We start from the raw sequence: 25,178 nt of genomic DNA, 5'->3' as shown, positions 1-25,178 counted from the left end.
CCAGCTAATACAAGCAAAGCTAATACGATTCCCCTAACCCAGCTAATACAAGCACAGCTAATACAATCCCCCTAACCCAGCTAATACAAGCACAGCTAATACAATCCCCCTAAACCAGCTAATACAAGCACATCTATTACAATCCCCCTAACCCAGCTAATACAAGCACATCTATTACAACCCCCCTAACCCAGCTAATACAAGCACAGCTAATACAATCCCCCTAACCCAGCTAATACAAGCACAGCTAATACAATCCCCCTAACCCAGCTAATACAAGCACAGCTAATACAATCCCCCTAACCCAGCTAATACAAGCACAGCTAATACAATCCCCCTAACCCAGCTAATACAAGCACAGCTAATACAATTCCCCTAACCCAGCTAATACAAGCACAGCTAATACAATCCCCCTAACCCAGCTAATACAAGCACAGCTAATACAATCCCCCTAAACCAGCTAATACAAGCACAGCTAATACAATCCCCCTAACCCAGCTAATACAATCACAGCTAATACAATCCCCCTAACCCAGCTAATACAAGCACAGCTAATACAATTCCCCTAACCCAGCTAATACAAGCACAGCTAATACAATCCCCATAACCCAGCTAATACAAGCACAGGTAATACAATCCCCCTAACCCAGCTAATACAAGCACAGCTAATATAATCCCCCTAACCTAGTTTTATGAAAACATATTCTCAACACCCACTCAGAAATAAAACAGCTATAAACACACACACTAGACACTAGAGACGAGGTCAACACAATATCTAAATCTATTCTACCGCCCACACTAAAACAAATAGTGATTCATTCCAATCGGGACAAGACAAGCATGCTTGCCATTGGTAAGTGATGTCGATGAGGGAGCCAGACAGTGTTTCAGAATAGAACATCAGATCTAAAGCAGTAGCCAATGACACAAACAGGGAAGTAGCTACTCAAGTACGAGAAGCCTCTCCAAAAACACGCTGAGCATGCCCATCCACCAGCAACACAGTACTGTACCACAGCTAATACTACAACAGCCTCCACCCTCCCCATGCTCCCTCTCCCCCGTCAGGTCATCAGTCAACCATCAGTCCATCCCTCCCTCTCCTCTATCCCCCGCTCCCTCTCCATCTCTCTCCACCCCTCCAGCCGTTCGTCTGCTCCCTCTCTTCCCGCTGCCCCTCTCCATCCCCCCATCCCATCCCTTTGCTCCTTCTCCCATCCCTCAGCTCCTGCCTCTCTCCCCCTTCATCTCCTGCCTCTCTCCCCCTTCATCTCCTGCCCCTCTCCATCCCCCCATCCCATCCCTTTGCTCTTTCTCCCATCCCTCAGCTCCTGCCTCTCCCCCTTCAGCTCCTGCCTCTCTCCCTCCAGCACCAGCAGCAGCTGTGTGTGTCTGCCTCAGTGTCCCAGGTTTAGAGCCATCTCGTCTTACCTCCGTCATCCTCGTCGAAGGAGTTCATGCAGGGGAAGTAGTTGGCCAGCGCCTCGAACGACGCAGACAGGCTCATCTTGCTCTGGGAACGCTGCATGCGCATCCCGGACCCCGGGCGCCAGCCGCTGCAGTGGCATCATGCCCCTGCCTACCCATGGTCACTGATCAACCACTGATCACCTGAGTCAAGTGGCCTTCTAGTGGAGGTTACAGGTCTCCAGACAGCTCTACCGAGGATAACTGAAGAACTGGTTGAACGCTAAAGCCCAAGAGAAGACTATGGTGCTGTCGTAGCAGAATGACTCTCTGATGCAGCTCTTTGTGTTGTCTCCCTGTGCTGCGTAGTGTGAGACTGGGTTGAGAAAGAGCTTGCTTGCCTCTCTGCTCCTTGTTAGTGCTCTGTGCTATGTGCCTGCTACTCAGCTCCTCTCCCCCCTCTCCTCTTCTAACACAATTGGGAGAAGGAGAGGGGGGGGACAAACTGCATCCTCCTCAGCCAATCAGAGGGCTCACTGCTCAGGCGCACCTCGGCTGCCTCTCCAGGCAAAGGAGCTCTACCCAGAGATACGACTCACTGAACCTCACTCGCTCCTCTCTCTCTCGCACACATGCACGGATACACAAACACACACACACACACACACACACACACACACACACACACACACACACACACACACACACACACACACACACACACACACACACACACACACACACACACACACACACACACACACACACACACACATATGCATGCACAAACACACACACACTCAAACGCAAAGACACAGAGGTTCCTGTGACAGCCAGCCATTAGGGGCATAAACAACCCTGAACAGCTATTCCACTCACAGTTCACGTGATAGATCTCCATCCCCCTCCCACCCCCACCCCCACTCCCCAGCAGCGCAGTTCTCTTCAGTGTTTTTCCACCAAAGATTGCAGCAAACCCCATGTAGCCAGCTATCCTACTCTCTGTTTACATACCCATGAATCATCAGTACAGTGGCTCTGAAATTATTGCCATTATCGGAGGAGAATTCACTTGAGCTAGTTCAAATTGACCATCTGTTAAAAAAATGGTCATTTGTGAGAGAATCTCACAAAATGGCTGTAAACCGAATTCTTGTCTTTGAGACATCACATCCTTCAACATCATTTCAACCACCAACACTACAACATGGACTGTTTGAATTAGTCGCCATAAACACTGCAGAGTTCATTATGGCCATCTCTGGCATCTCTCTCTTCAACCTGAGGCAACAGACATCCTCTAAACAGCTCACTTCAGTACTGGGAGTGTGTGTGCTTGGACATGTTTGGACCAGCTTGGACCATCCATCCAGAACCACTTCCGTCCAGATCTCACAGGTGGTTCCTAAGATCCTTTACAACGTTTCTGAGCACAGTAAAATTAGATTGTAATGGCATGTGGGAGAGATGCCCTCTATACTAATCTAGGACATCAGGCTTGGTGAAGAGAGAGCCAAAGTGCCTGTAGAGGCAGTTTAGCACTGAAACAACAGACAGCTAAATTGTGCTGTTTTAACTATCTTGTCAGAAAATCAACTGCTGTGCTTTTTCTCAAAGAAACTGGCAGAATAGACACAGTACTGGTCAATTACTGAACAAGCACTGAGCTGCTCTCCTTTAAATATAGCATACCTCTGGGCTACAGTCCCTCACTGGGAATAAAAGTCCTCACGAATAGAATCACTGCAACCTATTTCCACTAAATAAAATCGCCCCATTTTTCCCTTTTGTACATTGAATGACATGTTCTCATCTAGGTCAGATGAACAAGTAAAGGAAATTAGACAGAAGAGAAGAACACCACCTGAACCAATTGGGTCGTTTTAATGCGTCATCTGACTGTAGCAGTTTGGAATATGATAATGAATCGACCAGACAGAGAGTTAAATATGCGTACTAAACTCTTTTGACTTTCGTGTAAATCCCGAATTGTTCTTAATGGGAGACATTTACCTTTTTACGTGCACTAAAGTCAGAGTACAACTCATTGTGTATTAATGAGGATCCTGCTAACACCCCCTCCTACGTATCACAACCATCAGACACACCATTAACTTTGAGGTAGGTGATCCGGCAGAGGATTAATGTTTTGGAGTGGCACCAATTTTTTTTTATTTTTAAATTTGACCTTTATTTAACCAGGCAAGTCAGTTAAGAACATATTCTTATTTTCAATGACGGCCTGGGAACAGTGGGTTAACTGCCTGTTCGCAACCTTCCGGTTACTAGTCCAACGCTCTAACCACTAGGCTACGCTAATTATTGGATCATTATAATGAGTGAGGTCACACTAACAAGCCAAAAGTATGTGCATCTTTATATTTCTGGACTATTCATTATAGAGTGTGACACACTCATCACTACAGGAAGAAGACAGAAGATAGTGATAAGGGTGATGTATTCTGTTGGTCTCAGAGCTCTAGTACTCTACTGAATGTTTGGCTGACCCCTGACCCCTGTTCCATTAGTTCTATAGAACTAAGAATACCCAACAACATTCTATATGTTTCAAAGAGTAAAGGACTTGCAGAGAGGTAGATTACTACAGCACATGTCATTGAAAGCATCAGAGGAAACGTATTCTTCCCTGCAAAGATACACAGCTTTGATATGTCTTTACCTAGCAACGTACATGCAACATTGCCATAGCAACCCAGAGCTACTGTAAAACAAGAGTGTGAAAGATTCAGAGGAATGGTCCAGACGTTCTGGGAAGTGGAATGGTACGTGTCTCACTGACCAGGTGACTGTGATCGGCGTTCAACGAAAACAACACGCTGTGCAGGTGCCGTGTGCCACAGCTTTTTCACCTTCGGCGTAGCCAACCCTCCACCTTCCACCCAACCAAGGACCAAGAGATGACGTAAAGACCAATGACCAAGGTGTTGAATAGAATGCACAGACTCGTCTGAAGAAAATGAGGTTGATTACATAGCCAGCTGGTTTATTTCCCACATGTCTGTCTGTGTAGATCTGGTGTCCACAAATAGAGTCCACTTCACACTCCTTTCAGAGGACTAAAAGTAAATAAATGAAAGCCAGGGGCTGAAATCTCATTAATTGTGAAATATACTGCACATGAGTAAGAAAAGGTCTCTCTATTGAAGTAATTCATATTAATTAACGCAGCAAGATAAAAGTCTGGCATTAGAATAAAGCATAGAAGGTCAAAAGAAAAAGAAACTAACTGTGCTCTATGTTATCTTCATTTCTGTATTCAGTTCTCTGTCCAACACTTCCTAAGGAAACAGAGCATTAAAGCCTCACATATCAATTAGTCTACAGTAGAGGTCTACAGTAGAGGTCTATGGGCCTAAAGTAGATGCCTACAGACTGGGGTCAAATAAAGAACATATGTGAAATACTTTCAAATACTTGGTCTTTGTTTGATTTAGTTTCCCTGTTACAATGGAACCAATGATATATTGCACACTTCAAATCAAGCGCACCTGAATCACTTTCAATATGCATTCTGACCGTGGTCTGAAAGTCCATAGACCTTCTACCTTTATAAGACTGTACAGCAATGACGGTCTCAGCATCTTTGACTCTTTCCCAACAACGTGTACAATTGTTTTTCAGATGTATTAGTCATTGCTTCACAAACAGAGATACAGTGCCTTGCGAAAGTATTCGGCCCCCTTGAACTTTGTGACCTTTTGCCACATTTCAGGCTTCAAACATAAAGATATAAAACTGTATTTTTTTGTGAAGAATCAACAACAAGTGGGACACAATCATGAAGTGGAACGACATTTATTGGATATTTCAAACTTTTTTAACAAATCAAAAACGTAAAAATTGGGCGTGCAAAATTATTCAGCCCCCTTAAGTTAATACTTTGTAGCGCCACCTTTTGCTGCGATTACAGCTGTAAGTTGCTTGGGGTATGTCTCTATCAGTTTTGCACATCGAGAGAATTTTTTCCCATTCCTCCTTGCATAACAGCTCGAGCTCAGTGAGGTTGGATGGAGAGCATTTGTGAACAACAGTTTTCAGTTCTTTCCACAGATTCTCGATTGGATTCAGGTCTGGACTTTGACTTGGCCATTCTAACACCTGGATATGTTTATTTTTGAACCATTCCATTGTAGATTTTGCTTTATGTTTTGGATCATTGTCTTGTTGGAAGACAAATCTCCGTCCCAGTCTCAGGTCTTTTGCAGACTCCATCAGGTTTTCTTCCAGAATGGTCCTGTATTTGGCTCCATCCATCTTCCCATCAATTTTAACCATCTTCCCTGTCCCTGCTGAAGAAAAGCAGGCCCAAACCATGATGCTGCCACCACCATGTTTGACAGTGGGGGTGGTGTGTTCAGGGTGATGAGTTGTGTTGCTTTTACGCCAAACATAACGTTTTGCATTGTTGCCAAAAAGTTAAATTTTGATTTCATCTGACCAAAGCACCTTCTTCCACATGTTTGGTGTGTCTCCTAGGTGGCTTGTGGCAAACTTTAAACGACACTTTTTATGGATATCTTTAAGAAATGGCTTTCTTCTTTCCACTCTTCCATAAAGGCCAGATTTGTGCAATATACGACTGATTGTTGTCCTATGGACAGAGTCTCCCACCTCAGCTGTAGATCTCTGCAGTTCATCCAGAGTGATCATGGGCCTCTTGGCTGCATCTCTGATCAGTCTTCTCCTTGTATGAGCGGAAAGTTTAGAGGGACGGCCAGGTCTTGGTAGATTTGCAGTGGTCTGATACTCCTTCCATTTCAATAGTATCGCTTGTACAGTGCTCCTTGGGATGTTTAAAGCTTGGGAAATCTTTTTGTATCCAAATCCGGCTTTAAACTTCTTCACAACAGTATCTCGGACCTGCCTGGTGTGTTCCTTGTTCTTCATGATGCTCTCTGCGCTTTTAACGGACCTCTGAGACTATCACAGTGCAGTTGCATTTATATGGAGACTTGATTACACACAGGTGGATTGTATTTATCATCATTAGTCATTTAGGTCAACATTGTATCATTCAGAGATCCTCACTGAACTTCTGGAGAGAGTTTGCTGCACTGAAAGTAAAGGGGCTGAATAAATTTGCACGCCCAATTTTTCAGTTTTTGATTTGTTAAAAAAGTTTGAAATATCCAATAAATGTCGTTCCACTTCATGATTGTGTCCCACTTGTTGTTGATTCTTCACAAAAAAATACAGTTTTTATATCTTTATGTTTGAAGCCTGAAATGTGGCAAAAGGTCGCAAAGTTCAAGGGGGCCGAATACTTTTGCAAGGCACTGTATGTGTTTTATTACGATCAATACAGCAAAAAGACGACAGATAGTCAGGAAAATAATAGCACCTCACACGACGGGAATCCCAAGAATGCTACTCATCAGATGATAACAGCAAGTCCGGGGCAAAATAACCCTGAAGTGACGCGGGTGGTGAGCAGCAACATAAAGACATCAAAGACTGGTTGGTCTTTGGGGAAGAAAACGTGTGTGATTGATGGCGCAGGGTGAGGCCAAGCGTTAGACAGAGAAACAGAACCAGTCAGTCTGCAGAGTGTAAACACAGCCTAATGGAGCTGTCCTGTCCTTCCTGCCCCCTCTGTTTCCTCTCTCTCTAATGCCCAGTCAACCACCGTCATACAGACCAGCACAACAGCAGCCCTCAGACCATACAGCTCGGGCTATAATGGCAACTGATACAATACAGTCATACATACACACACAAACACACACAGCAGCCCTCAGACCATACAGCTCGGGCTATAATGGCAACTGATACAATACAGTCATACATACACACACAAACACACACAGCAGCCCTCAGACCATACAGCTAGGGCTATAATGGCAACTGATACAATACAGTCATACATACACACACAAACACACACAGCAGCCCTCAGACCATACAGCTAGGGCTATAATGGCAACTGATACAATACAGTCATACATACACACACAAACACACACAGCAGCCCTCAGACCATACAGCTAGGGCTATAATGGCAACTGATACAATACAGTCATACATACACACACAAACACACACAGCAGCCCTGGCAGTGGGGAAGTACAGCTTTCCTCCAGCACCTGGCTCTGAGAGCTACCTGCCATCTGCCACACCAACACTACAGGACTGATTCAGGTCATCCTGGTGACCACAAGCGAAAACCACAATTAGCTTCAAAAAGGAGAACGGATTTGAAGACTATTCATAATGATATCATGTCATATTGTATAATATCATATTGTATTGTTTTGTATTGTTTCAAATCACATAAGATCAGATCACATGACATACATATAGAGTAGGGAGGAAGCCAAAGTATGGAGTTTGATCCGACAGCTCATTCCATTTCACAGAGGTCAGTCAGTTAGTCAGGCAAACTTTACAGTAACAGTCAGAGGAACTACAGGATGGAAAGTCCACTGACGCCGAGGAAACCAAAAGAGGCAGATTTCTGGGAAGAAGAGAGTGTAAAAGAGAGTTCTGGTTTGGATACTTGTCAAAGCTACATTAACACTGACATTGAGCCCTAGTCATTAACACACATTAGCCCTACACGTTGTTTCCAGGAACCAATGCAATCATTCAGGTCTCAGGCAAGGTCACACGCACGCACGCTTCACACACACACAGAGCTTACAGTATATTGTTCATACTTTCATCAGTTTGTGAGGAAAGTGTGACGTGTGTGGAGGTGGACACACAAGGTAAGGTGAAGTAGGACACTGAGCTGTGTAAAGACAGCAGCAGCACAGTGACTACCTGTACTCGGTGGTGTGAATACACTGACAGACAGAGAGTGAGAGAGAAAACGAGAGATTGAGAGAGAAAACGAGAAAATGAGAGAGAAAACGAGAGAATGAGAGAGCGAGAGAATGAGAGATGTTATGACAGCCGAGGGATGGCGTTCAGAGTCATTCAGAGTCAAGATAATCATCTATATTTCAACTTGCAATCACGTTTCACATTCCACTCCCTCATACAGTATACATATGCATCAGTAGTGTTATGATACAGAGTATCATACCTCATACCAATGGCCTGTGAAGGCAATATCATGGATATGTCATCATCAAACAAAATACTAGTTAAAAAGAAAACAAGAACATTTCCCAACAGGAATAGGACATTCAAAAACCCAACTGTTGGTGACTAAGAGGATATAGACATCCAATAATACATTTTGACAGACTGCTCATAGCTCTTCCTCATTGAACAACAGTAGTATTACACATTGGAACAGAGTGGGAGAACAGAAACAGAACATCTTTAGCTGTGGTTAAAACCGAGGTGAGTGAGTGAGTGATATGTTTAGCACAGCTGTGTTGAATGTCTGTCTGTGGGCAGTCAGTCTGTCAGTCTGTGGTCGAGGGAAGAGCTGACTTGGTGACACGGGAGCCATATGCTAGGGGAAGGGGCATGGGGTGAGTCACGTTCCAAGCTGACAGACTAACGGGCTGTCAGTGGATGAGACGTTGACCAAAAAACAACAGTGTTATGTTATGTAAGCTGATTGGCCAATGGAAAAGCTGCTTCATGGATGGATCATCCCTTTTCTATAATTCAATGGCACCCTATTCCCTATGTAGTGCAGTAGTTTTAACCAGAGCTATGGGCCCTGGTGAAAAGCAGTGCACTATAAAGGTAATAGGTTGCTATTTGGGATGAAGCCTAGGCCTTTCTGGGGAACCTGAATGTTGTAACGAGGTGACCTATTAACGAATGGCAACACAGTCAACAGCAGAAAGAAACCGAAAAAGACCACACAGCTTAGGGAGCGAGTGAGGCAACTGGAGAAAACCTTACTAGTCATTATTGTAATAGCATTTAGCAGACACCTTTCTCCACAGAAGCTTCTAGTTAACAATAACACATACAGGTAACTGCCAGAATAATGTCAACACTTGAGTAAATAAGGGATACATACAGTGCCTTCGGAAAGTATTCAGACCTCTGGACGTTACAGCCTTATTCTAAAATGGATTAAATAAATAAAAGTATTCTGCAATCTACACACAATACCCCATAATGACACAGTGAAAACAGGTTTTTAGTCATTTTGCAAATGTATTATCAATAGAAGGTATTCGGACCTTTTATCTCTGTCAGCCTGATCACCAACAACGATGAGACAGCCTATAGGATGAGACAGCCTATAGGATGAGACAGCCTATAGGGAGGAGGTCAGAGACCTGACAGTGTGGTGCCAGGATAATAACTTCTCCCTCAACGTGATCAAGACAAAGGAGATGATCGTGGACTACAGGAAAAGGAGAGCTGAGCACACTCCCATTCTCATCGGCAGGGCTGTAGCGGAGCAGGTTGTCCACGTCACCAATGAACTGTCATGGTCAGTTTGGTGGTGATGTGGACACCAAGGAACTTGAAGCTCTCAACCTGCTCCACTACAGCCCCGTCGATGAGAAAAGGGGCATGCTCCTTTTCCTGTAGTCCACAATAATCTCCTTTGTCTTGGTCACATTGAGGGAGAGGTTGTTGTCCTTGCACCACATGGTCAGGTCTCTGACCTCCTCCCTATAGGCCGTCTCATCATTGTTGGTCATCAGCTAATTTAATGATGGTGTTGGAGTCGTGCATGGCCGTGCAGTCATGAGTGAACAGGGAGTACAGGAGGGGACTGAGAACATACGCCTGAGGGGCCCCTGTGTTGAGGATCAGTGCGGTGGATGTGTTGTTACCTACTCTTACCACTTCAGGGGGGCCTGTCAGGAAGTCCAGGATCCAGTTGCAGAGGGAGGTGTTTAGTCCCAGGTTCCTCAGCTTAGTGATGAGCTTTGAGGGTACTATGGTGTTAAACGGTGAGCTGTAGTCAATGAAATGCATTCTCACATAGGTGTTCCTTTTGTCCAGGTGTGAAAGGGCAGTGTGGAGTGCAATAGAGATTGCATCATCTGTGGATCTGTTGGTGTGGTATGCAAATTGGAGTGGGTCTAGGGTTTCTGGGATAATGGTGTTCATGTGAGCCACGACCAGCCTTTCAAAGCATTTCATGGCTACGGATGTGAGTGCTACGGGTCTGTAGTCATTTAGACAGGTTAACTTAGTGTTCTTGGGCACAGGGACTATGGTGGTCTGCTTGAAACATGTTGATATTACATACTCAGAGAGGGAGAGGTTGAAAATGTCAGTGAAGACACTCGCCAGTTGGTCAGCACATGCTTGGAGTGCACGTCCTGGTAATCCTTCTGGCCCTGCGGCCTTGTGAATGTTGACTTGTTTAAAGGTCTTACTCACATTGGCTGCGGAGAGCGTGATCACACAGTCGTCCGAAACAGCTGATGCTCTCATGCATGTTTTAGTGTTACTTGCCTCGAAGCGATCGTAGAAGTTATTTAGCTCATCTGGTAGGCTCGTGTCACTGGGCAGCTCTCGGCTGTGCTTCCCTTTGTAGTCTGTAATAGTTTGCAAGCCCTACTACATCCAACGGGCATGGGAGCCGGTGTAGTACGATTCAACCGTCGTCCTGTATTTACGCTTTGCCTGTTTGATGGTTCGTCGGTGGGCATAGCAGGATTTCTTATAAGCTTCCGGGTTAGAGCCCCGTTCCTTGAAAGCGGCAGTTCTACCCTTTAGCTCAGTGCGAATGTTGCCTGTAATCCACGGCTTCTGGTTTGGGTATGTGCGTACAGTCACTGCACACATTCAAATAAAATCAAATCAAATGTATTGATATAGCCCTTCGTACATCAGCTGATATCTCAAAGTGCTGTACAGAAACCCAGCCTAAAACCCCAAACAGCAAGCAATGCAGGTGTAGAAGCACATTCCCTCTGGTTTTACATTTAACATGCTGATAGAAATGAGGTAAAACTGATTTAAGTTTCCCTGCATTAAAGTCCCCGGCCACTAGGAGCACCGCCTCTGGATGAGCGTTTTCCTGTTTGCTTATGGCGGTATACAGCTCATTAAGTGCCGTTTTAGTGCCCACATCGGTCTGTGGTAGTATGTACACAGCTACGAAAAATACAGATGAAAACTCTCTAGGTACATAGTGTGGTCTACAGTTTATCATGAGATACTCTACCTCTGGCGAGCAAAACTTTGAGACTTCCTTAGATATCATGCACCAGCTGTTGTTTACATATATGCATAGGCCCCCACCCCGTGTCTTACCAGGCTGCTGTTCTATCCTGCCGATAGAGTGTATAAACCGCCAGCTGTATGTTCTTAATGTCGTTGTTCAGCCAAGACTCAGTGAAACATAAGATATTACAGTTTTTAATGTCCCATTGGTAGGATATACATGCTTTCAGTTCGTCCTATTTATTTTCCAGTGACTTAACGTTAGCTAGCAGGACGGAAGGCAAAGGCAGATTAGCTACTCGTCACCTGATCATCACAAGGCACCCTGATATTTTTCCGCAAAATCTCAGTTTCCTTCTTCAGCGAATGACGGGAATCTGGGCCTGCTCGGGTGTCTGTAGTATATCCCTCCCCTCTGACTCATTGAAGAAAAACTCTTTGTCTAATCTGAGGTGAGTTACCTCAACTAACCTGTGCCCCTGTACAGGTAACCCCTGTATATAGCCTCATTACCATTATTTTATTGTTGCTCTATATATATATATATATTTATTTTTTTTATATTTTTTTTTATTTTTTTTTTATATATATATTTTTTTTAAATATATATTTTTTATTTATTTATTATTTACTTCAGTTTATTTAGAAAATACTTTCTTTTTCTTAATTGTTGGTTAAGGGCTTGTAAGTAAGCACTTCACTGTAAGGTGAAATGCCTGCTGCTGTATTTTGCGCATTATTTGATTTTGATGGTCATCTCAGTGACCAGATCTCAACCCAATTGAATACTTAGGAGCCGCTCTAGAATATCCCATAAGACAGTGTTTTCCACCACCATCAACAAAACACCACATGAGTCAAACTTGTAGAATCAATTTCAAGGTGCATTGAATCTGTTCTGGCTTGTGGTGTCCCAACGCCCTTTTAAGACACTTTATGATGGCGTTTCCGTTTAATTTGGCAGTTACTTGTACATCAAGTATAAAATGTACCCATGCCATAATTCCAACAAACACACCAGTCCAAAATGAAGAGGTACTGTCTGTCCAATATTGTGAACATGACCTCTTCTGTTGCTAGCACCATAACTCCAATCAACAGAATCGTCATGACAACCACAAAGAGTGTTAAGTAGCACCACTCAACCAAGAAGAGAAGTACTGTAATGTACTGACGGAAGAACATGATAGAGACAAAAACACATAATAAAAGTGCCGACATGTTAGTTCGGTAGGCATGGACGGGCACATGGGACAGATGTGAGCCAAAAGACAGGTGTCCCAGTCAGCTCACTCACACGTGTCCTGCTCTGCATGCTCAAAACAGCTTTTTTGGCCGTCTTATTTTTCTGTAACTTTGGCTACATTATTGTATTTAACTTGGTTTTTATTCAATTCATGTATTTGTTACAAAAAAGTCAGAACAAAGACATTAGTTAACATCGTGGACAATGCAAAGCACATAAAGAACCTGCTGTACCATGTGCCATTAGACAACATTAAGTTATTCATTCACAAATAATATCAATGATAGAATCACTGCCTCGTGAATAATCACTCTGAAAGATGTTTGGTACATCAACATATGATCCTAATACAAACCTTTCTTTGTAGAAAGTCTTTGTAGAAACGCAAAACTGCACATTCAGAATGATGAGAATAACACAGAGTTAACATATAAATAAGCTAAGCTAGATGCCCTCAATCTCACACAAACTATCAACGAACCTACCAGGTACAAACCTAAATCCGGAAACACGGGCACCCTCATAGATATCATCCTGACCAACCTGCCCTATAAATACACCTCTGCTGTTTTCAACCAGGATCACAGCGATCACTGCCTCATTGCCTGCGTCCGTAATGGGTCCGCAGTCAAACAACCAACCCTCACCACTGTCAAACGCTCCCTGAAACACTTCAGAGAGCAGGCCTTTATAGGTTGCCTGGTTATTCTTTAAAAGTGCTTTCTTCACCTTCTTAAATAAGAAGGCCCCATTCAAAAAATGTAGAACTAAGAAAAGATATAGCCCTTGGTTCACTCCAGACTTGACTGGCCTTGACCAACACAACCAATAGAACCAATACACACAGTCAGTTAGGAAAGCAAAGGCTAGCTTTTTCAAAAAAAAATGTGCATCCTGTAGCACAAATTCCAAAAAGTTTTGTTACACTGTAAAGTCCATGGAGAATAAGAGCACCTCCTCTCAGTTGCCCACTGCCCAGGGGCTATCAAAAACTGTTACCACCGATAAATCCACGATAATCGTGAATTTCAATAACCATTTTTCTACGGCTGGCAATGCTTTCCACCTGGCTACCCCTCCCCCGGCCAACAGCTCTGCACCCCCCCGTAGCAAGTTGCTCAAGCGGGGTGCTTCTCCGTCACCCAAATCCAGGTAGCTGATGTTCTGAAAGAGCTGCAAAATCTGGACCCCTACAAATCATCTGGGCTAGACAATCTGGACCCTCTCTTTCTAAAATTATCCGCCGCAATTGTTGCAACCCCTATTACTAGCCTGTTCAACCTCTCTTTCGTATCGTCTGAGATCCCCAAAGATTGGAAAGCTGCCTCGGTCATCCCCCTCTTCAAAAGGAGAGACACTCTAGTCCCAAACTGTTATAGACCTAAATCCATCCTGCCCTGCCATTCTAAACTCTTAGAAAGCCAAGTTAACAAAGAGATCACCGACCATTTTGAATCCCACCGTACCTTCTCCGCGATTCAATCTGGTTTCGAGCTGTTCATCGGTGAACCTCAGCCACGCTCAAGGTCCTAAATGAAATCGATAAGAGACATTACTGTGCAGCCGTCTTCATCGACCTGGCCAAGGCTTTCGACTCTGTCAATCACAGCATTCTTATCAGCAGACTCAATAGCCTTGGTTTCTCAAATTATTGCCTCGCCTTGTTCACTAACTACTTCTCAGATAGAGATCAGTGTGTCAAATCGGAGGGCCTGTTGTCCGGACCTCTGGCAGTCTCTATGGGGGTGCCACAGGGTTCAATTCTCGGGCCGACTATTTTCTCTGTATATATCAATGATGTTGCTCTTGCTGCTGGTGATTCTCTGATCCACCTCTACGCAGACGACACCGTTCTGTATACCTCTGGACATTCTTTGGACACTATGTTAACAAACCTCCAGACGAGCTTCAATGCCATACAACACTCCTTCCGTGGCCTCCAATTGCTCTTAAATGCAAGTAAAACGAAATGCATGCTCTTCAACCAATCGCCGTTATAGCAGCAGCCGTTATAGCAGCAGTCGTTATAGCAGCAGCCGTTATAGCAGCAGTCGTTATAGCAGCAGTCGTTATAGCAGCAGCCGTTATAGCAGCAGCCGTTATAGCAGCAGTCGTTATAGCAGCAGCCGTTATAGCAGCAGTCGTTATAGCAGCAGCCGTTATAGCAGCAGTCGTTATAGCACCAGCCGTTATAGCAGCAGCCGTTATAGCAGCAGTCGTTATAGCAGCAGCCGTTATAGCAGCAGCCGTTATAGCAGCAGTCGTTATAGCAGCAGTCGTTATAGCAGCAGTCGTTATAGCAGCAGCCGTTATAGCAGCAGCCGTTATAGCAGCAGTCGTTATAGCAGCAGTCGTTATAGCAGCAGCCGTTATAGCAGCAGCCGTTATAGCAGCAGTCGTTATAGCAGCAGTCGTTATAGCAGCAGCCGTTATAGCAGCAGCCGTTATAGCAGCAGCCGTTATAGCAGCAGCCGTTATAGCAGCAGTCGTTATAGCAGCAGCCGTTATAGCAGCAGCCGTTATAGCAGCAGTCGTTATAGCAGCAGTCGTTATAGCAGCAGTCGTTATAGCAGCAGCCGTTATAGCAGCAGCCGTTATAGCAGCAGTCGTTATAGCAGCAGTCGTTATAGCAGCAGCCGTTATAGCACCAGCCGTTATAGCAGCAGTCGTTATAGCAGCAGTCGTTATAGCAGCAGCCGTTATAGCAGCAGCCGTTATAGCACCAGCCGTTATAGCAGCAGCCGTTATAGCAGCAGTCGTTATAGCAGCAGCCGTTATAGCAGCAGCCGTTATAGCAGCAGTCGTTATAGCAGCAGTCGTTATAGCAGCAGCCGTTATAGCAGCAGTCGTTATAGCAGCAGTCGTTATAGCAGCAGTCGTTATAGCAGCAGTCGTTATAGCAGCAGTCGTTATAGCAGCAGCCGTTATAGCAGCAGCCGTTATAGCAGCAGTCGTTATAGCAGCAGTCGTTATAGCAGCAGTCGTTATAGCAGCAGTCGTTATAGCAGCAGCCGTTATAGCAGCAGTCGTTATAGCAGCAGTCGTTATAGCAGCAGTCGTTATAGCAGCAGCATAGCAGCAGTCGTTATAGCAGCAGTCGTTATAGCAGCAGCCGTTATAGCAGCAGCCGTTATAGCAGCAGTCAGCAGTCGTTATAGCAGCAGCCGTTATAGCAGCAGTCGTTATAGCAGCAGCCGTTATAGCAGCAGCCGTTATAGCAGCAGTCGTTATAGCAGCAGCCGTTATAGCAGCAGCCGTTATAGCAGCAGTCGTTATAGCAGCAGTCGTTATAGCAGCAGTCGTTATAGCAGCAGTCGTTATAGCAGCAGTCGTTATAGCAGCAGCCGTTATAGCAGCAGCCGTTATAGCAGCAGCCGTTATAGCAGCAGCCGTTATAGCAGCAGTCGTTATAGCAGCAGTCGTTATAGCAGCAGCCGTTATAGCAGCAGCCGTTATAGCACCAGCCGTTATAGCAGCAGTCGTTATAGCAGCAGTCGTTATAGCAGCAGCCGTTATAGCAGCAGCCGTTATAGCAGCAGCCGTTATAGCACCAGCCGTTATAGCAGCAGTCGTTATAGCAGCAGTCGTTATAGCAGCAGTCGTTATAGCAGCAGCCGTTATAGCAGCAGCCGTTATAGCAGCAGTCGTTATAGCAGCAGTCGTTATAGCACCAGCCGTTATAGCAGCAGCCGTTATAGCAGCAGCCGTTATAGCACCAGCCGTTATAGCACCAGCCGTTATAGCACCAGCCGTTATAGCAGCAGCCGTTATAGCAGCAGCCGTTATAGCACCAGCCGTTATAGCAGCAGCCGTTATAGCAGCAGTCACCAGCCGTTATAGCAGCAGTCGTTATAGCAGCAGCCGTTATAGCAGCAGTCGTTATAGCAGCAGTCGTTATAGCAGCAGTCGTTATAGCAGCAGTCGTTATAGCAGCAGCCGTTATAGCAGCAGCCGTTATAGCAGCAGCCGTTATAGCAGCAGTCAGCAGTTTATAGCAGCAGCCGTTATAGCAGCAGTCGTTATAGCAGCAGCCGTTATAGCAGCAGTCAGCAGTCGTTAGCAGCAGTCGTTATAGCACCAGCCGTTATAGCAGCAGTCGTTATAGCAGCAGTCGTTATAGCAGCAGCCGTTATAGCAGCAGCAGCAGTCGTTATAGCAGCAGTCGTTATAGCAGCAGTCGTTATAGCAGCAGTCGTTATAGCAGCAGTCGTTATAGCACCAGCCGTTATAGCAGCAGTCGTTATAGCAGCAGTCGTTATAGCAGCAGCCGTTATAGCAGCAGCCGTTATAGCAGCAGCCGTTATAGCAGCAGTCGTTATAGCAGCAGTCGTTATAGCAGCAGTCGTTATAGCAGCAGCCGTTATAGCACCAGCCGTTATAGCAGCAGTCGTTATAGCAGCAGTCGTTATAGCAGCAGTCGTTATAGCACCAGCCGTTATAGCAGCAGCCGTTATAGCAGCAGCCGTTATAGCACCAGCCGTTATAGCACCAGCCGTTATAGCAGCAGCCGTTATAGCACCAGCCGTTATAGCAGCAGCCGTTATAGCACCAGTCGTTATAGCAGCAGTCGTTATAGCAGCAGCCGTTATAGCACCAGCCGTTATAGCACCAGCCGTTATAGCAGCAGTCGTTATAGCAGCAGCCGTTATAGCAGCAGTCGTTATAGCAGCAGCCGCTATAGCACCAGCCGTTATAGCAGCAGTCGTTATAGCAGCAGTCGTTATAGCAGCAGTCGTTATAGCAGCAGCCGTTATAGCACCAGCCGTTATAGCAGCAGCCGTTATAGCAGCAGTCGTTATAGCAGCAGTCGTTATAGCAGCAGTCGTTATAGCAGCAGCCGTTATAGCAGCAGCCGTTATAGCAGCAGTCGTTATAGCAGCAGTCGTTATAGCAGCAGTCGTTATAGCAGCAGTCGTTATAGCAGCAGCCGTTATAGCAGCAGTCGTTATAGCAGCAGTCGTTATAGCAGCAGTCGTTATAGCAGCAGTCGTTATAGCAGCAGCCGTTATAGCAGCAGCCGTTATAGCAGCAGTCGTTATAGCAGCAGTCGTTATAGCAGCAGTCGTTATAGCAGCAGTCGTTATAGCAGCAGCCGTTATAGCAGCAGTCGTTATAGCAGCAGTCGTTATAGCACCAGCCGTTATAGCAGCAGTCGTTATAGCAGCAGTCGTTATAGCAGCAGCCGTTATAGCAGCAGTCGTTATAGCAGCAGTCGTTATAGCACCAGCCGTTATAGCACCAGTCGTTATAGCACCAGCCGTTATAGCAGCAGTCGTTATAGCAGCAGTCGTTATAGCAGCAGCCGTTATAGCAGCAGTCGTTATAGCAGCAGTCGTTATAGCAGCAGTCGTTATAGCACCAGCCGTTATAGCAGCAGTCGTTATAGCAGCAGTCGTTATAGCAGCAGTCGTTATAGCAGCAGTCGTTATAGCACCAGCCGTTATAGCAGCAGTCGTTATAGCAGCAGCCTTTATAGCAGCAGTCGTTATAGCAGCAGCCTTTATAGCAGCAGCCGCAGTGTAGTGTAGGCTACATGGGAGCAGAGATGCTCCATGTGTGTGGTATTTGAGTGAGTGTGTGTGTGTGTGTGTGTGTGTGTGTGTGTGTGTGTGTGTGTGTGTGTGTGTGTGTGTGTGTGTGTGTGTGTGTGTGTGTGTGTGTGTGTGTGTGTGTGTGTGTGTGTGTGTGTGTGTGTGTGTGTGTGTGTGTGTGTGTGTGTGTGTGTGTGTGTGTGTGTGTGTGTGTGTGTGTGTGTGTGTGTGTGTGTGTGTGTGTAAAGACTGCAACCCAGATTAGAAGAAGATTAATTATCCTCCTCTGGACTCAATTAGCTCAACTATAAGTGGTGATGCTGGTATGTACACAATGCATTTTGGACTACATCTGTTTGTCTCTTTCTCTCTAATGCTTCTCCAAAAGAATGAGATATAAAATCTCTGGCATGTCAGCTCTACCTGAACACCAACTGAACCATCAGTAAATTCAGACTGGAGAAAGGCTCTGCTACTTCCCAGACAGACTTTATCAGGACTCAGAGTGTTAACAGAACAGCACAGAGAGACAACCCAGGGAGGGCTTGGGACAATACTACTATTTGTGCTGCAAGACAATAAGGACTAGTTCAATCATACATGTATAATAGATGTCTTACAATCTGACCTGTGTGGTGGAATTATTGTAATCAAAAGGAGAGACTTAGATTTCTTCAAAACAATCAAACTTTATTATTTAATAATATAATAATAATAATATAATAATATATGCCATTTAGCAGACGCTTTTATCCAAAGCGACTTACGTGTGCATACATTCTACGTATGGGTGGTCCCGGGAATCAAACCCACTACCCTGGCGTTACAAGCGCCATGCTCTACCAACTGAGCTACAGAAGACCACATTTAATTATTGCAGTAATGGAGCTGGTCCGTAATCACCCTTGCAGGTGATCACTGAGAACTCAACCAGCTGGTTGGAGCCACAGCATTTTATAGCAAAGTCCATCCTCCTTCAGTCTACATGACAAACAACAGATGTATGGAATGGGTCACAAGGTCAAGATTTGTATGAAAGATGCTTATAATTCACAGCAGACAGTATCTGCTGTAACAACAGTCCTCATTATGTAGAGATCAGGGTCTGGCCCCCAACTCCATACTGGAGCCATCTCCCCCTAGTACCCCAGTACAGAAACATTAACTCATGCTCTGGAATGCGGTATCACCCAAAGACATCTCCTGTCAGTGTTAAATCTCCCAGAGGCCCACTTTCAGTTCACACAGACACAATAGAGTTATAAGAACCCTCTAGTCTGTTGCATAAAACAACCATTTGATGCAATTTCTTTAATCTTGCAATGTTGCTCTCGCACATGACCTGAAGAAAGTACAATAGCAACATGCAGATGATTCTGAGCCAGAATGCATATTAATCATCTCCTGAAGCAGGTTAACTGAAGTGTCGTTGAGGTCACAAGATTGCAACACAATTCTGTAACTGTAACTATCTTTATCAACACAATGTTTGATGACAACTTGCCTAGAAAGATGCTTAGATAGTAAATATGACAGATTGGGGAAGTTTAGGACATCATGTTTATTACCCTACCTGTCCTATTTGAACACATCACATTTTATTAGTTACAATATCGGTACGTTTGAAACATTGCATAAGGCAATAGACACAGCAACACATTTTCCAATGGCTTGCAGAATTTGAGGCACTAAAGTGTGTTTTTTTCTGCTGAGGCAGATTTGATAACAGCAGTTTTGGGGGAGGAGGATGTATAGGGATTTAGAGTCTTCTCCACCGAGGCTAGAGTGTAATTACCAGACTGCTGAATGAAGTCTGAAACAATCAAACTTTACAAATCAACTCTGTGTTTCAGCTTGGTCATGAATAACGCCACGCTGACACATACACGCACATGTACACACACACAAGTGTATGCACACGCACACACACACACACACACACACACACACACACACACACACACACACACACACACACACACACACACACACAAGCGCACGCACACACATACAGAAAAACCTCAGCCCTATGAAGCAGCTATCACAACCAGATGAATTACACCATTAAGTTCAAGCTAACAAACTTCTAGAATCCACATTGACCCCTCAACCTTATGGTAACCTTGAATTCACAGCAGAATAGCGAAGAACAAGGTCAATACATTACATGCCTGGTACAGTAAGACAGTCCCTTCAGCAGAAATATCCAAACGTCAACACGAGAACTTCACATCTGTTACACGGTGCTATTTTAAGTAAGAACAAATACCATCATCTTCGAATAAAATAATGAAAGGAACAAAGTGTGTGTGTGTGCATGTTTCTTTGCACATGACCTCTTGATGCACAATTGGGAACAACCCCTGTACGTGTCTGTCAGTCAGACTCTATGTGGCCAACCGGCTCCAATCCCATCCACATGGCTACAGATAGAACATCTACAATAACCCCTTAAATCCATCCATCCTTTGAATGTGCCCCTTAAGTCGGCGGTCAGGGCCTCTGGGTAAATCAACAACAAAGTAGGCCAAAGAGAGAGAGAGAGAGTACATTGCAGTGGCTTGCAACATGGCAGAGTCTCCATCCATTGGTTGGATCAGAACCAGGACAAAGATTTGAGAGACGGACACACAGACATACTCACGCTGATGCACCTAAAAGCATTGAGTGAAATATTGATATGCTCTTAAGATTCAAGCTGAAGGGGGATGTGTGTGTGTGTGTGTGTGTGTGTGTGTGTGTGTGTGTGTGTGTGTGTGTGTGTGTGTGTGTGTGTGTGTGTGTGTGTGTGTGTGTGTGTGTATTTTGCAGCAAAATCTTGATATGGATAGGCCTGCCTGACTTGTACAAAAACATGACAATATTATATATATACAGTATATATATATAGCTATATATACAGTGGGGAGAACAAGTATTTGATACACTGCCGATTTTGCAGGTTTTCCTACTTGCAAAGCATGTAAAGGTCTGTCATTTTTATCATAGGTACACTTCAACTGTGAGAGACGGAATCTGACACAAAAATCCAGAAAATCACATTGTATGAATTTTAAGTAATTAATTAGCATTTTATTGCATGACATAAGTATTTGATACATCAGAAAAGCAGAACTTAATATTTGGTACAGAAACCTTTGTTTGCAATTACAGAGATCATAGATTTCCTGTAGTTCTTGACCAGGTTTGCAAATACTGCAGCAGGGATTTTGGCCCACTCCTCCAAACAGACCTTCTCCAGATCCTTCAGGTTTCAGGGCTGTCGCTGGGCAATACGGACTTTCAGCTCCCTCCAAAGATTTTCAATTGGGTTCAAGTCTGGAGACTAGCTAGGCCACTCCAGGACCTTGAGATGCTTCTTACGGAGCCACTCCTTAGTTGCCCTGGCTGTGTGTTTCGGGTCGTTGTCATGCTGGAAGACCCAGCCACGACCCATCTCCAATGCTCTTACTGAGGGAAGGAGGTTGTTGGCCAAGATCTCGCGATACATGGCCCCATCCATCCTCCCCTCAATACGGTGCAGTCGTCCTGTCCCCTTTGCAGAAAAGAATCCCAAAGAATGATGTTTCCACCTCCATGCTTCACGGTTGGGATGGTGTTCCTGGGGTTGTACTCATCCTTCTTCTTCCTAACATAGTGAGTGGAGTTTAGACCAAAAAGCTCTATTTTTGTCTCATCAGACCACATGACCTTCTCCCATTCCTCCTCTGGATCATACAGATGGTCATTGGCAAACTTCAGAAGGGGCTGGAGATGTGCTGGCTTGAGCAGGGGGACATTACGTGCGCTGCAGGATTTTAATCCATGACGGCGTAGTGTGTTACTAATGGTTATCTTTGAGACTGTGGTCCCAGCTCTCTTCAGGTCCTTGACCAGGTCCTGACGTGTAGTTCTGGGCTGATCCCTCACCTTCCTCATGATCATTGATGCCCCACGAGGTGAGATCTTGCATGGAGCCCCAGACCGAGGGTGATTGACCGTCATCTTGAACTAATTCCATTTTCTAATAATTGCGCCAACAGCTGTTGCCTTCTGACCAAGCTGCTTGCCTATTGTCCTGTAGCCCATCCCAGCCTTGTGCAGGTCTACAATTTTACCCCTGATGTCCTTACACAGCTCTCTGGTCTTGGCCATTGTGGAGAGGTTAGAGTCTGTTTGATTGAGTGTGTGGACAGGCGTCTTTTATACAGGTAACGAGTTCAAACAGGTGCAGTTAATACAGGTAATGAGTGGAGAACAGGGGGGGGATTCTTAAAGAAAAACTAACAGGTCTGTGAGAGCCGGAATTCTTACTGATTGGTAGGTGATCAAATACTTATGTCATGCAATAAAATGCAAATGAATTACTTAAAAATCATACAATGTGATTTTCTGGATTTTTGTTTTAAATTCTGTCCCTCACAGTTGAAGTGTACTAATGATTAAAAAAATACAGAGCTCTACATGCTTTATAAGTAGGAAAACCTGCAAAATCGGCAGTGTATCAAATACATGTTCTCCCCACTGTATATATATACAGTTGAAGTCGGACGTTTACATACACTTAGATTGGACCCTGACAAATTTCTTGTGAACAAACTAGTTTTGGCAAGTTGGTTAGGACGTACTTTGTACATGACACAAGTCATTTTTCCAACAATTGTTTACAGACAGATTCTTTCACTTATAATTCACTGTATCACAATTCCAGTGGGTCAGAAGTTTACATACACTAAATTGACTGTGCCTTTAAACAGCTTGGAAAATTCCAGAAAATTATGTCATGGCTTTAGAAGCTTCTGATAGGCTAATTGACATAATTTGAGTCAATTGGAGGTGTACCTGTGGGTGCATTTCAAGGCCTACCTTCAAACTCAGTGCTTCGTTGCTTGACATCATAGGAAAGTCTAAAGAAATCAGCCAAGACCTCGGAAGAAAAATTGTAGACCTCCACAAGTCTGGTTCATCCTTGGGAGAAATGTTCAAATGCCTGAAGGTACCACTGTACAAACAACAGTACGCAAGTATAAACACCACGGGACCACACAGCCGTCATACCGCTCAAGAAGGAGACGTGTTCTGTCTCTTAGAGATGAACATATTTTGGTGAGAAAAGTGCAAATCAATCCCAGAACAACAGCAAAAGACAGTGTGAAGATGCTGGAGGAATCCACAGTAAAACGAGTCCTATATCGACATAACCTGAAAGGCCGCTCAGCAAGGAAGAAACCACTGCTCCAGAACCTCCATAAAAAAGCCAGACTACGATTTGCAACTGCACATAGGGATAAAGATTGTACTTTTTGGAGAAATGTCCTCTGGTCTGATGAAACAACGACCATCGTTATGTTTGGAGGAAAAAGGGGGAGGCTTGCAAACCGAAGAACACCATCCCAACCAGAATGAATGATGCGCTGTGGTGCAACCATTACAGAATGATGTGCTGTGGTGAAACCATGACAGAATGATGTGCTGTGGTGCAACCATGACAGAATGATGTGCTGTGGTGCAACCATGACAGAATGATGTGTTGTGGTGAAACCATGACAGAATGATGTGCTGTGGTGCAACCATGACAGAATGATGTGCTGTGGTGCAACCATGACAGAATGATGTGCTGTGGTGCAACCATGACAGAATGATGTGCTGTGGTGAAACCATGACAGAATGATGTGTTGTGGTGAAACCATGACAGAATGATGTGCTGTGGTGAAACCATGACATAATGATGTGCTGTGGTGCAACCATGACAGAATGATGTGCTGTGGTGCAACCATGACAGAATGATGTGCTGTGGTGCAACCATGACAGAATGATGTGCTGTGGTGCAACCATGACAGAATGATGCGCTGTGGTGAAACCATGACAGAATGATGTGCTGTGGTGCAACTATGACAGAATGATGTGCTGTGGTGCAACCATGAAATAAGAAGGAATGACTAAAACTACAAAGAAATAAGACTGTCATGTCATATGCCTGTCAAATCATGGGTTGGAGGGGTAAGGCAGCGCCACGTGAGTAACGCACACATACACACACACACACACACACACACACACACACACACACACACACACACACACACACACACACACACACACACACACACACACACACACACAATCATTCCGCACCTCCCTTTACGTTCAACCCTCAGTGGACACGACTGATGAAGAAGGGAGGAGTGATCATTGACCATAATCAACCCAGACCGTGGCTGCGTCCCAAATGGCACCCTACTCCCTCCATCGTGCACTATGTTTGACCTGCATATAGTGAATAGGGCGCAATTTGAGAGACAGAATTTGATGACATAAAAAGGCCATTTAAGGTGTGAACAAGTGACCTCTTGAGACAGCAGAGCGTCACCTCTCAGGACCTTGGGAATTATTGAAGCTGACCTTCCTACAGATGGACCAGACCTCAATCAGGGACAACCCGTGACCAAGACAACCCACCCATGCACCCGCCTGCCTGCCTGCAGCACTTTATTGTCACATTCAAGTTCCACTCTCTCGAAATAACAGAAGTCCATGTAAAAATAACCAACATTATGTTGGTGGGCTTTGCTTTGTGTGATATTAACTGAGGAACGTGTTATGAAAATAACGTATGATAATTTACATTTTCAGGTCATCTATTGGTGTAAATCACAGCAATAATGGCCTTTACCAGTCCTTTCCTTCATAAGGAGTACATTCAATTGGCCTAGTTTTTTCATTGAGAGGCTACAACAATGTGTTACCTTCTAGCCTCACAGTGCTAGGTGGTTTGACTGTTTTCATCATTATCTCTCTCTTCCTCGCTATCGTTCTCTCTCTTGCTCTCTATTGCTTTCTCTCTCTCTCTCTCTCTCTCTCTCTCTCTCTCTCTCTCTCTCTCTCTCTCTCTCTCTCTCTCTCTCTCTCTCTCTCTCTCTCTCTCTCTCTCTCTCTCTCTCTCTCTC

At 44.7% G+C, this 25,178-nt stretch overlaps 1 protein-coding gene across 19 annotated transcripts in view; it reads right to left on the bottom strand.

Annotated features, from left to right (window-relative positions):
• LOC118373995 (regulating synaptic membrane exocytosis protein 2-like) overlaps positions 1-25,178 on the bottom strand; it is a 257,928-nt gene that overhangs the window by 9,014 nt on the left and 223,736 nt on the right. Inside the window, exon 1 of one of the 19 annotated variants that reach the window (XM_052494517.1) lies at positions 1,435-1,971. The exons of the other annotated variants lie outside the window; for them this stretch is intronic. Within the exon in view, the coding sequence (XP_052350477.1) occupies positions 1,435-1,537 (103 nt within the window). The 5' untranslated portion in view covers positions 1,538-1,971. Of the gene's footprint in view, positions 1-1,434; positions 1,972-25,178 lie in introns of those variants that run through there. 19 annotated transcript variants of the gene reach the window in all.

This window comes from Oncorhynchus keta, chromosome 34, assembly GCF_023373465.1.
Source record: "Oncorhynchus keta strain PuntledgeMale-10-30-2019 chromosome 34, Oket_V2, whole genome shotgun sequence".
Lineage (NCBI taxonomy): Eukaryota > Metazoa > Chordata > Actinopteri > Salmoniformes > Salmonidae > Oncorhynchus > Oncorhynchus keta.
This window is presented reverse-complemented; position numbering and strand designations above follow the sequence as displayed.